Source organism: Arachis hypogaea, chromosome 20 (assembly GCF_003086295.3).
Source record: "Arachis hypogaea cultivar Tifrunner chromosome 20, arahy.Tifrunner.gnm2.J5K5, whole genome shotgun sequence".
NCBI lineage: Eukaryota > Viridiplantae > Streptophyta > Magnoliopsida > Fabales > Fabaceae > Arachis > Arachis hypogaea.
In genome coordinates, this window is record NC_092055.1 from 3,983,937 (window position 1) to 4,001,505 (window position 17,569).

Genomic DNA, 17,569 nt, shown 5'->3' on the forward strand with positions numbered 1-17,569 from the left:
CACTTCCTTTATTGTTCTAGGGCTTGCCATGTTAAGTATCGCCTCACATTTTTCGGGGTTTGCTTCAATTCCTCGTGAGGTCAGCATGAATCCAAGGAATTTACCTCCTTGAACCCCAAAGGCACATTTTTCTAGGTTGAACCTCATGTTATATGCTCGGATCTGTTCAAATATCTCCCTGAGGTCGTCGCAATGTGACTTTTCTTGAGTGGTCTTGGCGACCATGTCATCAACATAGATTTCCATGTTCCGACCTATTTGATGACGGAAGACTTTGTCCATCAGTCGTTGGTAAATTGCACCTGCATTCTTTAGGCCAAAGGGCATTACTTTATAACAAAAATTTCCATGATCAGTTATAAATGTTGTCTTGCTTTGGTCTTCTGGATGCATGAGGATCTGGTTGTAGCCAGAGTATGCATCCATAAAACTCAAGCTTTTGAAACCTGATGCATTGTCTACGAGCTTATCAATGCATGGTAAAAGGATAAGCATCTTTAGGGCATGCCTTATTTAAGTCTGTAAAGTCGACGCACATACGCCATTTACCTGAGTTTTTCCTTACCATTATCACATTTGAGAGCCACGTGGTGAAGCGGATTTCTCTGATGAAGTTAGCTTTGAGGAGCTTTCTGGTTTCTTCTAGGACTGCCTTTGATTTCTCTGCCCCTAGATTCCTTTTCTTTTGAGCTATAGGTCGGCTTGTTCAGTCCGTGGCTAGTTTGTGGCAGATGACGTCTGGGCTTATGCCTAGCATGTCTGCTGGGGTCCAGGCGAATAGATCAGCATTGACTTGTAATACCTTTATAAGCTCCGACCTTTCTTGTCCTTGGAGCGCTTGGCCAATGTATGTAACCTGTTCCGGTGCTGGTGTCAGTTGGATCTTCTAGAGCTCATCTGCTGGTTGAGGTCTTTCTTGGGTGTCTTCCCGAGGATCAAGCTCGGCTAGGGACAAAACTTCTTCCGTGGTGTGTATTGCCTTGACTTTAGGTTGTTTTTGCATTGTGTCCGACCTCTTTAGGCTTGCGTTGTAGCATTGCCGAGCTTGCTGGCGGTTCGAGTGAATTGTCGCTATTTTGCCATCCTGTATCTGAAATTTAACACATAGATGAAAAGTGGATATCACTGCTCTGAACATGTTCAGAGCAGGTCTTCCGAGAATGATATTGTAAGGACTGGTGCAGTCAACTACTAGATATTGTATATCGATGGTTCTTGACGATGAATCATCTCCCATTCTCATTTTTAGCCATATGTAACCTTTGATTGGTACCCTTTCTCCAGAGAATCCTACTAGTTCTCCGAATGAGGGTTGCATGAGTTTTTCAGATAAATTCATTTTTAAAAAGGTAGAGTAAAAGAGAATGTCCGCACTGCTATCTGGGTCCAAAAGGACTTTTCTTACCAGTAGATCACCTGTTTGGATAGAGATTACCACTGGATCGTCTAAATGTGGGGCGGCCGAGCATATGTCTGCCTGGTTGAAGGTAATTTCTAGGTCGGGCGTATTTTTCCAGCTTGGTGGTGCTGTTCCTTCTATTGCTAGCATCGCTCGGTAGCTCCGCTTCCTCGCCGATGTTGTTTCGCCTCCTCCGGCGAATCCTCCGGATATGAAGTTTATAACCCCTTTAGGTGGGGTGTTGTTTGACCATTTGTTGGCTTCCTTGTTTCCCGATGTCTGTTGGCGTTCCTCCTTGTCCCTATCGTCTTCTTTATGTTTCCTTCCTTCGATGTACTTATCTAAGAGGCCCTGCCGAGCTAATCTTTCCAATAGGTCCTTGGCTATTACGCACTCATCGGTTGTGTGTCCGTACTTCTGGTGAAAGGCACAGTGCTTGCTTTTGTCTACAAACCTCTGGTCTTGATAGCTCCCAGCTCTCGCTGGTGGTTTTATGATCTTGGCGTTGAGTATTTCTTTGATTATCTTTTTCCTTCTTGTGTTGAATCTGGTGTAGTTATCGAATTTCGGGGTGAGCTTGAATGGTTTGCCGAGCTCTTTGTTGTTAGCCGACCTTGGCATTCTGTCTTCATCCCTCCTAGGTTTTCTTTCTGTTTTGTTGGCCTCACGTAGTTCTTCGATCTCCATTTGTCCATCCGCTCTCTCCCGGAACTCCTCTAATGTCTTTGGCTTGGTGATTGCGATTGTCTCTCTGAACTTTCCAGGTCGGAGGCCGGCCTTAAGGGTATGCAGGTGGACAGCGGGGTCCAGATCGGATATTTCCATTGTTGCTTCCGCGAATCTGGTCAGGTAGTCTTTCAGACTTTCCTGGGGACCTTGGCGGATGGTGCCGAGATAATCTGATACGTGGACATATATCCGTGCTGCAGCGAAGTAGTCGATGAAAGACCTTGCTAGCTCTTCGAAGGAAGAAATTGACCCTGCAAGTAATTTTGAAAACCAAAGTAAAGCAGCTCCGTCAAGGTAAGTTGGGAAAGCTCTGCAAAGCACAGGTTCGTTATTAGAGCCGTTAAAAAACATCATAGACTGAAATTTCTTAATATGAGCCCGGGGGTCACCAATCCCCTTATATGGCTCGAGTGAGGAAGGCAGTGTGAAGTGCTTTGGCATTTGGTAATTCGTGATTTCTTTAGAGAATGGGTTGTCTAAGGTCAGTCTCTCCTTCGGGGGGTTGACGATTAGTAGGTCGGTGCTGCCTTAGGTTGAGCCCTTGGAATTGCTCTCTTCCCGTTTGTTAGTGTTGTTCTGTGTTGACAATTCGGCGAGCCTTTTGACCTCTGCTTGTAATTCTGCCATCTGGGCCATAAGTTCGGCCGGAGTGAGTTGATGAACTCCGTTGTCAGCCATGTAGGAAGGTCGAGAAACCCTGTAAAAGAAAACTCAAAGAGCAGTATGAAAAAAGAGTGGGGTTAGTGTAACTTCGGGCCCCACGGTGGACGCCAAATATTCCATCCTGAGTGCGCCGAGGTATGTGACTTCCGGGTGATTGCTCGAATCCCTGGTTGAGCTATACGTCGTCCAGGGGTTGTTGCAGATTAACCTCGGTCCTCTGAAACACGACAGCGGGAGTACCTGCACAGAGCACTCCGACGCTCAAGTAAGTATGTGAGTTATGAGATAATGAAGAATAATAAACTAGAGTGAATTCTGTGACCTGAGTCTTTTGTAGACTATTTGGCTTGGTTTTATAGACGAGTAGTGTGTCAGTTAGGATCTGTCTGCTCCGATATGCCTGGTAGGTGTGGTTAATAGTATCTTTGATTTGCACAGAGCCGTGATTGAGTTTGGGTAGTGGGTTCCGTTTATTGTGGGCAACGGCTGAAAGATAATACGGATTTTGTGAGTGACTTGGTTGACCTTATGATCGGTTTGTTGGTTATTGATAAAATCTCCGAGTATAATGGGGTACACATCACATCCTATTATTTCAAAGGCCAAAAACCAACTATTGTTCAAAGACAGTGAGCTAAAACGGATCAAATCAATCTATCACGTCAATCTAAATCCTACGCGGGATTCTCAACTGCCTTGCCAGTCCATTTTGCAAGTGATCCCACCAAATATGAAGCATCTAAGAGTTGATAATGCTAAATATCATGCTGTTAATGTCGAAGTAAACTAAATGTCCTAAAAACAATATCCATCTACATTGCTTGCATATCATAAAGTAGCTTAGATATTATGCAGAATGCATTGATTTCGTTAGTACTATTGGGGACTTTGGGGGGCAAAGCCTTCAATATTTGTTCCAAACTCATGTGAAGGGTCCTACCATAGTAAGAACATAAGCTCACATGTTATTTGGTGCATTTTTAATAAGACTAATGATTTCCTGCATATAGTTCTTGCTTTATTAATTATTAGCCTCTTTTATGGATATTCATAGATCATTAATGTTTTAACTTATAAAGAAATTCCTTTGCCTATTGTGTTTCTTTCTTTTGTTAACTGATGGGTTCTCCTGTTAGTATGAAAACGATATCATACCCAAATGAATAAATAATGTGCACTATTCACATACATAAAAATCAAGGATGCAGTTTTGCATTATAGTAGTCAGTTGTTGAACAAGAAGAAAAAGTAATATGCATTTATGAAGAGCTAGTAAGCTACTGCTACTTGAACAACATTTTACCACATTTTCTGGTAGGTCATAGATCATCATTAAATATGGTGGGGATAAGAAACTAGAAAAAAAATTATTAATTTCCGTTGCCGGGACTTGAACCCGGGTCTCTCGGGTGAGAGCCGAGTATCCTAACCAACTAGACTACAACGGAATTTTGCGAATTGTTGCAAGTTGCAATATACTATTTAAACTTTAAAGATACAACAAACTATAAACATTGAAACTGGGAAAAATGCAAAACAAAAACAAAAGCTCATGTTTATTTTATTTATAAAAAATTATTTTAAAAAAGAAAATGTGAGCCACTCTGAAGTGAACACATAAGAAGTTCTGTCCAGCAAGGAGCAAGGAGGATCAGTTTGGAGCTGTCTTCAAATAAGGAAGGGATCTCCTGAGTCCTCATTATTATTATAGTGACAATAGTCTTAAACTTTTAATGCTGTGTAGTTGATTTTATAGAACCAAATTATAAATGCTCTAACTACCTCAACGAATTCTTACCTGGCGAATTTAAAGAACGGTGTGAGGCTACTACTATATCATAATATCAACATCACTTTTATTAACATTATTATTATAAGTACTCACCTATGAAGGTGGGGGATTTTGCTTCATCAATATTTTAGACTGAAATATCTAGCTACTTTCTTGCGGGTCCTTCAATTTCTATAGAGTTCAGAGAGAGCTTGTTCCATTCCATTATGGAGTTGGTGGTGGTGAGAATGATGATAATAACAATGGCATTAATAATAATAATGCCATTATATTATTCAGTAGTTGCTAAAGTGGACATTGGTCTCGTGAGGCAATTGGCTGCAAAGAACAATGTTTCATGCATATTGGTTTTTGGAGACTCAAGTGTTGACCCTGGCAACAACAATGTCCTTGGCACCACCATGAAAAGCAACTTCCCTCCTTATGGCAAGAACTTCTTTAACGCCCGCCCAACCGGAAGGTTTAGTAATGGCAGACTTGCCACTGATTTCATTGGTAATAAACACATATTTATACTTCCATTCAATTGATTAAGACCTTAGTCTTTTCTAGCAGTTATTGTTATTAGAACTTAGAAGTAGTATCTATCATTATGAAAACAAAACTTAAGTGGTGTTGCATGGGAGTTTCACATTTAATAAGTGCTAAAAATTTCTTGACAGATGAAATAAATAATATAAATTCATAAATTTATTATATATGCTAGCTAGTGTATGTTATGTTTCACCTCTATATATGTATTTCAATAATGTACAAACTCTTTTAATTTGAGTCTTACTTCTTACAAACACTTGTATGCACAGCTGATGAAGCAATGGGGTTCAGAAAAATAGTTCCACCATTTCTTGACCCAAATTTGAAGCTAGAAGATCTGCCATACGGTGTTAGTTTTGCATCAGCAGCTACAGGTTATGATGATCTTACTGCCAATATTTCGGTATGACATTTTAATCTATATGGCTGCGTTTGTTTCTAAAAACAGGACAGGACAAGACACTGAGAACAGGACAAGACACTGATGGACAGAGACACAAAATTTTGTGCTCTTGTATTCTGTTTGGTGATTAACTAGAACAAATTATGAAAATTCAATTTATTCTTATTTTTTTCATTCAAAAAATTTGAGATGAAAAATATAACAATAAAAAATATAATTATGAAAAATTAACAAAAATAATGAAAGAAAAAATAAAAAATAAGTTGTATCCCTTGTTAGTGTCTCTGTGTCCTTCCTGTCAGGATGGACACAAAATATACTAATTCAGTGTCTATGTCTCTTCTGTCAAACACGATTTTGTGTTCAGTATCTTGTCTCTGTAAACAAACGCTATGATGACCTCTTAGCTAACTTAGCTTCTATATTATTATAACTATGCAACATACATATATTTGAAAATTAATGTGGAGTGTATTTAATATCGTGAAACAGAATGTTCTACCAGTATCCAAACAACTAGAGTATTTTGAGCATTACAAGATTCACATGAGGAAATTGTTGGGAGAGAAAAGAGCTGAATTCATTATAAGGAATGCATTGTATGTGATAAGTATGGGCACAAATGATTTCCTACAAAACTATTTCTTGGAGGATACTCGCCCAAAGCAATACAGCTTGCAGAAGTTTGAGGAATTCTTGCTCTCCCAAATGACTAAGGACATTGAGGTTAGTTAATTCCCTTAACTTTAATTAAGCTCATTTTTTAGTTCCATTTAGAAAATTTGATAGCTTATACAGTAGTGTCCTTGTGCTATAGGAATAGGAAACTATTGTTTGCAACTTTACACAAAGATATTATTGTTTTGCTACATTGGAGTGGTGGACCCATGTTAGTTAGGCCAGGGTCCCTTGAGTGAAAAACATGTTCAATAAATGCTCTACCACTGTGGCAGATTGTTTGAATAAAAGCTGGATATGTCCTATGTCTGATTCTGAATTAAGAATCCGAGTTATGTGGTTAGAAAAGTTCAAAATTGTGGAAAATTTCAATTAGTGAGTTAATATCATTAAGTTGGAGAGTTTTTGCTAACTAGTGCAGTGCTAAAATCTCAAGTGATGTTGTTAAGTATCATTTCTTGCCATGTATTTTTTGAATAGGAGAAAAAAATTATGTGAAAATATAATTACATAAAAAAAAATCACACTTAACAATATCGAAAAAATTAAAAACATCTATTTCCATTCCGGTATCGGTAAAGTCTAAAGACCTGGAAAGAGAGACTTATGGACTATATATGGCTTATATATAGGTAATATAAATTGTTGAAAAAATTTAATTTTTTTATTAATTAATATTTAATTATTTTGTTAGTCTCTATAATTACACCAAATTTGCAATTAATTTTTTTTTTCAATTAGGCTCCTATACTCCTTTTAATTTTATAATTAGATTTTTTCTATGTCAAAAACATTAAAATTAATGAAGTATTTTTTAAAAAAAAATATATAATCAAAGATCTAATTCAGTTTTTAATTATGGATATCTTCAATTTATGAAAAAATATTTCATTAACTCTAATATTTTTTTACACTGGTAAGAACCTAATTATAAAATTAAAAACAGTATGAAAATCTAATTTAAAAAATATACAAAAATCTAATTATAAATTTAGTAAAATTATAAAACTCAATAGAATAATTAAACCATTAATTAAGTATCCTTAGATTGATTATAGACAAACCCTACTTTGCTTTCCTTTTTTTTTTTTTTTTGTCTTACACAACATTCAAATTCACTTACATACACTCCCACTATTAGTACATGAATTGTATATTCTTCACTCAAGACTAAGACTCAAAACTCTCACACATCATTCAATGAGACAGGTAAGTCTGTCATTTGTCCAAGTCTGAGCTGCCCTATAAGTTTAGTATTTTGTAACATGCATGTCTATTTTTTTTTTTCCTTTGAAATCACATGCATATCTATTTTTGATGTGGATACAATGCAGATGATGCATAGGCTAGGGGCCCAGAGGTTAGTTGTTGTTGGGGTCCTACCACTTGGGTGCATTCCACTTATGATGACCCTTAAGAACACCAAGACTTGTGATACAACTTTGAACAATGTGGCCCACTCATTCAATGCAAAGCTATCACTCCAATTGACCCAATTGAAGGCCCAATTGGGCATGAAGACCGCTTATGTTAATGTTTTTGGTATGATCCAAAACGCAGTATTGGACCCCCAAAAATACGGTTTTGTGGAAACTACAAAAGGATGCTGTGGAACAGGGTTAGTAGAATATGGTGATTCATGCAAAGGGTTGACTACTTGTTCAGATCCTGATCAATACATCTTCTGGGATGCTGTTCATCCAACCCAGAAGATGTACAAGATTATCGCTGATGAGGCCATTGAATCCATCGCTAATGAAATTGTTTAGTGCATTTACAAGACAACCAAATAAATATAAATATATAGTATGGTTAGTTAGTTGATTTGGTGTGTGGACATATTATTATTATGTGGACATTATTTCTTCAATTTGTACCAACATTACTTAAACAAATCGTTTTGTGAAGTAAAACCTACCGTGCAAGAATAGCCATGATTTCATTTCCTTGCTATTTCACTGTTTTAATCTACAGACATCTATGCAAGAGGCTTGGTTCCCTATACACAAAACAAAACAAATACTAATGTGCTTCCAAGAAATTAAAATAAAAAATCGAAACAAAAAATAAAGCATCCTAAATTTTTAAATCTTAAATACTAAATTTAAAGGCAAATGTTAATGAATTTCGCAAAAATTAAAGAATCCAGTACTCCTTAGACTTTAAAGTTTCAATCATGCTACGTTACTAACTTTCTATCTGCCAAAATCAGCCAACTTTAGTTGGGTTGGACATGAAGCCCATCCACTCACCAAAGCCACATCTAAGTTAACTATGGTTTAAACCTAATTTATCACGTTAACCTAAATTACTATAGTCCCAAATTGACTAACGGTGGACTTTTTTCCCAATCCCCCTTATTCGCATCCAGCCCCAAATAGAATCCTTTGTTGCCGTCTCCGCCGGTCTCCGCCGTCAAGGGAAAGTCAACGCCGGCAGACCATTAGACCACAACGTCAAGAGTACGGTCCCATAGTCGCCGTGAAGCCTCTTAGTCTGTTGCATGTGACACATCTGGCTGTCCGGCCTTGTACAAGACGCAGCAACCCAGCGCGGACTCTCCACATGCCGCGGCTGAATTCGTAGGGCTGTGGGTTCGCTAGAAACCTGTGGCTTTCTGGATTCGCTCCTGCCACCAAGCACCACGCGAGGTGGACGAGCCCGAGTAGAAGCGTGTCTTCCTTTGGGCACCACCGCAACACTACGAGGTTAGTGGGTATAGATTTAAATTAAGTACTTGTGAGTATTACATTTTTAGAATTGAGAAGGATTAAACATGTGTCTATATGTCCTGTGAAAGAACTTGGATATTGGTAAATGAAGTGGTTTTTTTATGATCTTGTTCCTGTACCAAGGTGGTTGCTTATGCTGTGTTGTATCAGTTCTTTAATAAAAATGGTGTTATCAGTTATTCAATTTTTTTTTGTCAGTTGTGGTTATTTGTAGTTTATTTAGTATATCTATGTTGTGTTTTTTTAGACAGAAAAACATTGTTTGGTGTAGTGCCGCTGTGGTCACCCTCGTTGACATAGTTGTTATCGTTGTCAGACTTTTTAGTACTTTTTCCTCAGTTTTGAGATTTAAAATTGTTTCAGGTATTTTATTAATATAATTTATTTATGATAGAAGCATGTGAAAATATAATTTAATAAATCTAACATAATTTAGTAATATAATTTATTCAGATGTGTCTTATTCCTTCTAAAAATTTGGTGAGCAATAGTATTTCAATGATAATTTACTGTTTGCATTGTTGTGGTTCAATATGGGTCTATGTTGAATTAGAAAACAGAGAAGCTGAAACGTGGTATTAGTGTAATGCGCTAATTTTTTTTTAAATTTGCATTTTTTATTGTGTCTTGTGCTAAAGTTCCATTTTAAAATGGTGTCTATATTGGGACATATTTGGCCTTTTTGAAGTGTGCATTTCCGTACTCAAGTTGGACATTTTATTTTATAAGTAAGCTAAATAATTGTTGTACTCGTTTTTTGTTTTTAAAAATGCATTGAGATCCATGTATTTTTTATTAAATGGTTGGTTGTTTCTTGATCCACCGAGCTACAGTGGTGCAACTTGGTTATATAATTGGTGTGGCCTGTGTTAATATGTAGCTTTTATGGAACGAAAAGTTTATGTTGCCTTTTTATTACCAAATTAAATTTTTAATTTTTGGGTCTATTAATTTTCGTTTGAGAGTACAGTAAGTTAACGTCAGATGTGTCTTCTTCATTTTAGCAATATTTTATGTTTTTTTTTTTTCGAATTAATTTGCTTAATGTGACTTTTTCATAGTAAATTAATGTGTTTTGTGGTGAGTTTTCTTGTGATACACATAACAATAATTTCAGTTGAGAATGACTATATATTTTGAGCAATGCATTGACATCCATGTGTTTTTTATTAGATATTTGGTTGTTTCTTGATCCACCGAGATATAGTGGTGCAAATTGGTTATATAATTGGTGTGGCTTGTTTTAACGTGAAGCTTTTATGAAAATATTTAGATGACCTTTTTATTACCAAATTGAATTTATAATTTGTGGGTCTATATAATTTTCTATTGAGAGTACACCAACTTAACCTCAGAGGTGTGTTGTTCATTTTATCAACATTCTCTGATTTTGTTTTTTTTTTCGATTTAATTTGCTTAATGTGACTTTTTCATAGTAGCGTAATGTGTTTTGTGGTGTATTTTCTTGTGAAACACAGCAACAAATTCAGTTGAGAATTAGTATATATGTTGAGCAATGCATTTAAGATCTATGTGTTTTTTATTAGATATTTGGTTTCCTATTTATTCCCCGAGCGACAACTGAAGTGGTAAAAATTTGGGATAAGTATTGTTTTGGTCCCTCACATTGAGGGTCGGAATCGAACCCGTCCCTGGTGTATATTTTGATTTAAAATCATCCTTAATGTGTTTTTTGTATTAAAATCGTCTTTTTTTAAAAAAAATTAATTTTATTCCTAAAATACCCTTACTTTAATAATAAAAAATTAAAAAATTAAAAAAAAAAGAAAAGAACACATTTGGGGGGAGAGGAAACGTGTTTTTGGGGGTGGGGGGCCGAAAGAAAATGCGAAGGGGGAAGAGAGGGGGAAGGGGAAGGGGGGAGAGGGGACGGCGCCGGCGAAGCTTGGAGCTGCCGTCGCTGTCGCCGGAAGAAAGAAGAAAGGAGATGGGCTGCGACGGGGGAGAAGAGAATAGGGGAAAGAGAGAGGGAGCGCCGGTGGAAGGGAGGACCATTCATGCATGCTTCTGCCGCCGTGGAGTGCGTCGCCGGGAAGAGGAGCACGACGCGAGGAGGGCGGCACGCGAAGGAGAGAGAGAGGGATCCGAGGCTGAGCTGGTCCGCGCATGCTCCGTCGCAGGTCTGCGAGTGATGGGTGGCTGAGGAGAGAGAGGTCTCCGAGGGTGGAGTGCGTCGCCGGTCCTCGGACGTTCCGTCGCCGCCGCTAGGGATGGGTGGCCAAGCGCCGGTGGTTTTGCATCTGTTTTTCTGCTTCTTCTTCTGCTGCATCTGCTTCTTCTGCTTATTCTTCTACTGCATCTGCTTCTGCAGCTTCGACTTCTGCATCAGCATCTTCTTCTGCTGCATTTGCTTCTGCTTAAGTTTCTGATTCTATGACTGTCTCTGCTTCTGATTTTGATTTGTTGTTTTTTGATTTGGTTGTTGAATTTGGGTTGATTTGTTGAATTTGTGTTGATTTGTTGAATTTCTGATTTTTGGATTTGTTGAATTTGTGTTGATTTTATAGATGTTGTTTTTCTTGGTGGTGGAGGTAAAGGTGCTGGTGGTGGTGGTGGGAGTAAAGGTGCTGGTGGTGATGGAGGTAAAGGTGCTGATGGTAGTGGAGGGCATTTTTGTCCAAAAATATTTAAAAGAACGATTTTAATACAAAAAAACACATTAAAGATGATTTTAAATCAAAATATACACCAGAGACGGGTTCGATTCCGACCCTCAACGTGAGGAACCAAAACAATACTTATCCCTAAAAATTTATTATATGATTGGTGTGGACTGTATTAACATTTTGCGGTTATAGAAATGTTTATATGAGATTTTTATTAGCAAATTGAATTTGAATTTTTTGGAGTACACCAACTTATCCTCAGATGTGTCTTGCTCATTTTAGTAACATTCACTGATATTTTTTTTCTCAATTTAATTTGCTTAATGTGTATTGTTCATAGTAGCTTAATGTGTCTTTTGGTGAATTTTTTTGTGATACATGGAGCAACAAATTCAGTTGAGAATGAGTGTATATTTTAAGCATACTTAGTCTTTTTGTATTGTGCATAAAATTTTTTTTCCTTGCTGAAATTGGGCATGTGATTATACAAATAGGTTAAATAATTGCTGTAATTTTTTTTATTTACAAAATCCGTTGCGATCAACATGTGTTTCTGTACATAATTGGTTCCCTCATGATTCACTGAGCGACAAGAGCAATGGTGCACAATAATTTTACAATGGTTGTGACTTCTTTTAACATTTAGCTGATTTTTTGAAATATTTCTTTGAGCTGTTTATTAGCAAATTGAGATTATAATTGGTGTATATAATAATTTGCCTGTGAGAGTGTTTGTTCTTTACATCAGATGTGTCTTGTTCATTAGATTAGTGTTCGATGGTTATAGAATGGTTAAATAAATACTTTTCTCATTATAAATTTTTGTAATTTTAGATTAGTTGACTTTGGATAACACAAGTGAAGTTTCTACTCAGAATCAATTTCTGCTATTTACGCAGAGACCAACTTATATACATGGGAAAGCCAGTAACACCTCATCCACAATTTTGTGCTCTTGTTATAGTTTCTATTCAGTTGTTTGCTTCGGACAGTCCTGTCGTATGTTTTACAGAAATTACTAGAGACAAGATGTTCACCATGTTACATCGCGAACTTGTTCAAAGAACTGGAAACCAATCAGGATCAAGCAAAGCTTGATGAGATAGAAGAAATTGGTTTTAGTTTCCTGAAGCTTGTTCCGAAGTGGCAAGTGAGGCAAGGCATAATGGTGATGTTGGCCAAAGACTATGACATAGAAACGAGCACCCTCAAGCTAGAAAATAGGAACATTCGCATTGTGCCGGAGCTCTTCCAGCGTCTTTTTGGTATCCCACCCGAGGGTGAGTACACCTTTACTTATTACATTCTACTGAATTGGTTAGTGTTGTTTCGATCTTCATGTTCATTGCTATTATCTACGTATGAAACTGCTCATCTTGCCCTATTTTATACATATCCATGTTACAGTTGACGACTTCCCACCATTCGACAGCAGCAATCCTGCTCATGTGTCCATTAAAACAAGGCATCACTGATTGAAAACTGTGCAGCTGAGGCATTTTGTCAGGCATTATCTAATGGATACCGAAGATGACAGGATGGAGTTTGGGAGACACTTCATTCTACTGGTGCTGAAGATGTTTTTGTACCCGACCGTGCAACATGTAATCTCCCCGTGGCACATCGACACAGTCCTTGATGTATCTGATCCGGCGAGATATCGTTGGCCATTGCATATTTTTAATTCTCTAGAACAGGCAATTAGGAAGTACCAACATAAAAAGAACAAATCATGTGAGGGCTACATGCTTGGGTTGCTGGTAATGTTAATTTAAAATGCAATGTAATGTGACTAAGATGTGCATCTCTGAAACTAACTTCTTTTTACAATATCCCCAGGTGTTGTACTTTCAGAAGCTAAAGCACGGTGAACTCAAGAGTTGTCAAGAACCTGAGCCGTGGCTTTCTGCATGGACTGCCAAGGAGCTTAGCGCTATGGCAGAAACTATTCAACCGGAGGTAATCAATTTATTGGTTATGTGTTAAAATAGTCAATTTTTAAATCGAAGCTCGTTTTAAGATGCAATTGACTGCAAATGGATTTTTTGAATGCATAAATATCATGGCTTTGCATTTTATTATTAGGAAATGGAAGATGTTGCTAACGGGTGTGTCGTTTATTATGTCCGTATTTTCGTGTTATCAAATATGATGCTGCTTTAGCTATATGTGTCTTCTGACCAGTTAATGGCCATCAACAGGATTGCAGTGAACCTGGCCGGAATGAAGATGGGGGCAAGGAGGGTGCCACTATAGAGGACACAAGTGACCCAAGCCCTGAACTTAGTAAATGTTAATCGTAACTCACTTTTCTGTGGTCCACGTCTTTTCATTCAGGGCTTGGGTCACTTGTGTCCTCTATAGTGGCACCCTCCTTGCCCCCATCTTCATTCTGGGCAGGTTCACTGCAATCCTATTGTTGGCTATTAACTGGTCAGAAGACACATACAGCTAAAGCAGTATCATGTTTGATAACACGAAAATACGGACATAATAAACGACACACCCGTTAGCGACATCTTCCATTGCTTAATAATAAAATGCAAAGCCATGATATTCATGCATTCAAAAAATCCATTTGCAGTCAATTGAATCTTAAAACGAGCTTCGAGTTAAAAATTGACTATTTTAACACATAACCAATAAATTGATTACCTCCGGTTGAATAGTTTCTGCCATAGCGCTAAGCTCTTTGGCAGTCCATGCAGAAAGCCATGGCTCAGGTTCTTGACAATCCTCGAGTTCACCGTGCTTTAGCTTCTGAAAGTATAATACCTGGAGATATTGTAAAAAGAAGTTAGTTTCAGGGATGCACATCTTAGTCACATTACATTGCATTTTAAATTAACAACATTACCAGTAACCCAAGCATGCAGCCCTCACAGGATTTGTTCTTTTTATGTTGGTACTTCCTAATTGCCTGTTCTAGAGAATTAAAAATATGCAATGGCCAACGATATCTCGCCGGATCAGATACATCAAGGACTGTGTCGATGTGCCATGGGGAGATTACATGTTCCACGGTCGGGCACAAAAACGTCTTCAGCATCAGTAGAATGAAGTGTCTCCTAAACTCCATCCTGCCATCTTCGATATCCATTGGACAATGCTTGACAAAATGCCTCAGCTGCACAGTTTTCAATCGGTGATACCTTGTTTTAATGGACACATGAGTAGGATTGCTGCTGTCGAACAGTGGAAAGTCGTCAACTGCAACATGGATATGTATAAAATACGGCAAGATGAGCAGTGTCATACGTAGATAATAGCAATGAACATAAAGACCGAAACAACACTAACCAATTCAGTGGTATGTAATAAGTAAAGGTATATTCACCCCAGGCGGGATACCAAAAAGATGCTGAAAGAGCTCCGGCACAATGCGAATGTTCCCATTTTCTAGCTTGAGGGTGCTCGTTTCAGTGTTATAGGCTTTGGCCAACATCATCATTATGCCTTACCTCACTTGCCACTTCGGAACAAGCTTCAGGAAACCAAAACCAATTTCTTCTATCTCATCAAGCTTTGCTTGATCCTGATTGGTTTTCAGTTCTTTGAACAAGTCCGCGATGTAACATGGTGAGCATCTTGTCTCTAGTAATTTCTATAAAATATACGACGAGACTGTCAAAAGCAAACAACTGAATAGGAACTATAACAAGAGCACAAAATTGTGGATGAGGTGGTACCGGCTTTCCCATGTATATAAGTTGGTCTCTGCGTAAATAGCAGAAATTGATTCCAAATAGAAACTTCACTTGTGTTATTCAAAGTCAACTAATCTAAAATTACAAAAATTTATAATGAGAAAAGTATTTATTTAACCATTCTATAACCATCGAACACTAATCTAATGAACAAGACACATCTGATGTAAAGAACGAACACTTTCACAGGCAAATTATTATACACACCAATTATAATCTCAATTTGCTAACAAAAGGCTCCAAGAAATATTTCAAAAAATCAGCTAAATGTTAAAAGAAGCCACAACCATTGTAAAATCATTGTGCACCATTGCTCTTGTCGCTCAGTGAATCATGAGGGAACCAATTATGTACAGAAACACATGTTGATCACAACGGATTTTGTAAATAAAAAAAATTATAGCAATTATTTAACCTATTTGTATAATCACATGCCCAATTTCAGCAAGAAAAAAAATTTTCTGCACAATACAAAAAGACTAAGTATGCTTAAAATATACACTCATTCTCAACTGAATTTGTTGTCCATGTATCACAAGAAAATTCACCAAAAGACACATTAAACTACTATAAACAATACACATTAAGCAAATTAAACTGAGAAAAAAATATCAGTGAATGTTGCTAAAATGAGCAAGAAACATCTGAGGATAAGTTGGTGTACTCCCAAAAAAAAAAGGTAGACCCAAAAATTTAAATTCAATTTGCTAATAAAAATCTCATATAAACATTTCTATAACCGCAAAATATTAATACAGTCCACACCAATCATATAATAAATTTTTACCTTGTTGCTCGGGGAATAAATAGGGAACCAAATATCTAATAAAAAACACATAGATCTCAATGCATTGCTCAACATATATACTCATTCTCAACTGAATTTGTTGCTATGTATTTCACAAAAAAATGCACCACAAAACACATTACGCTACTATGAAAAAGTCACATTAAGCAAATTAAATCGAAAAAAAAAAAACAAAATCAGAGAATGTTGATAAAATGAACAACACACCTCTGAGGTTAAGTTGGTGTACTTTCAACAGAAAATCAATACACCCACAAATTATAAATTTAATTTGGTAATAAAAAGGTCATCTAAACATTTCCATAAAAGCTTCACGTTAACACAAGCCACACCAATTATATAATCACTATATCTCGGTGGATCAAGAAACAACCAAATATCTAATAAAAAATATATGGATCTCAATGCATTGCTCAATATATATAGACATTCTCAACTGAATTTATTGCTATGTGTATCACAAGAAAACTCACCACAAAACACATTAAGTTACTATGAAAAAGTCACATTAAGCAAATTAATTCGAAAAAAAAAATATAGAATATTACTAAAATGAAGAAGACACATATGACGTTAACTTTATGTACTCTCAAACAAAAATTAATAGACCCAAAAATTACAAATTCAATTTGGTAATGAAAATGTAATATAAACTTTTCGTTCCATAAAAGCTACATGTTAACACAGGCCACACCAATTATATAACCAAGTTGCACCACTGTAGCTCGGTGGATCAAGAAATAACCAACCATTTAATAAAAAACACATGGATCTCAATGCATTTTTAAAAACAAAAAACGAGTACAACAATTATTTAGCCTACTTGTAAAATAACATGTCCAACTTGAGTACGAAAATGCACACCTCAAAAAGGCCAAATATACCCCAACATAGACACCATTTTAAAACTGAATTTCATGTTTTATATGTCATAACAAACTTCAGCACAAGACACAATAAGAAATACAAATTTAAAAAAAAAAATTAGCGCATTACACTAACACCACGTTTCAGCTTCTCTGTTTTCTAATTTAACATAAACCCATATTGAACCACAACAATGCACAGTAAGTTATCATTAGAATACTATTGCTCACCAAATTTCTAGAAGGAATAAGACACATCTGAATAAATTATATTACTAAATTATGTTAGATTTACTAAATTATATTTTCACATGCTTCTATCATAAATAAATTATATTAATAAAGTACCTGAAACAATTTTAAATTTTAAAATTGTCTGACAACGGCACTAGGGCTGGCAATTCAAACCCTATCCACGGGTACTCAATCCGGTCCAACCCGTTCGGGTAAGGTAGGGTACGGGTTTAGAGTGTACCCTACCCTACCCTACCCGCACCTCATATGTAACACATAATTTATAAAAATTAGGTATATAGTGAAGGAAGTGAGAGTTGAACCCACAACCTCCTTTATGTAATGACTTACAATAAATGAACAACTACTAAAACTAGTTAGTTAATTTAGTAATTTA

The 17,569-nt window shown here is 36.8% G+C and overlaps 2 protein-coding genes and 1 non-coding gene across 3 annotated transcripts; 1 reads left to right on the top strand and 2 right to left on the bottom strand.

Moving 5' to 3' along the window:
* Nucleotides 1–886: 886 nt before the first annotated feature.
* LOC112783624 (uncharacterized) lies at nt 887–2,569 on the bottom strand. The gene has a single exon (XM_025826655.1). It carries the CDS (start codon nt 2,567–2,569, stop codon nt 887–889), a length of 1,683 nt encoding a protein of 560 aa, XP_025682440.1.
* Nucleotides 2,570–4,166: 1,597 nt separating this feature from the next.
* TRNAE-CUC (transfer RNA glutamic acid (anticodon CUC)) lies at nt 4,167–4,239 on the bottom strand. Its single transcript has one exon. It is a non-coding gene; the product is annotated as a tRNA-Glu (tRNA).
* A 63-nt stretch (nt 4,240–4,302) lies between these two features.
* On the top strand, nt 4,303–8,111 carry LOC112785215 (GDSL esterase/lipase At5g45950). Its single transcript, XM_025828660.3, has 4 exons — nt 4,303–5,078; nt 5,387–5,520; nt 6,013–6,246; nt 7,533–8,111. The coding sequence occupies exons 1-4, from the start codon at nt 4,790–4,792 to the stop codon at nt 7,965–7,967; spliced, it is 1,092 nt and encodes a 363-aa protein (XP_025684445.1). The 5' UTR covers nt 4,303–4,789; the 3' UTR covers nt 7,968–8,111.
* The last annotated feature ends 9,458 nt before the right edge of the window (nt 8,112–17,569 follow it).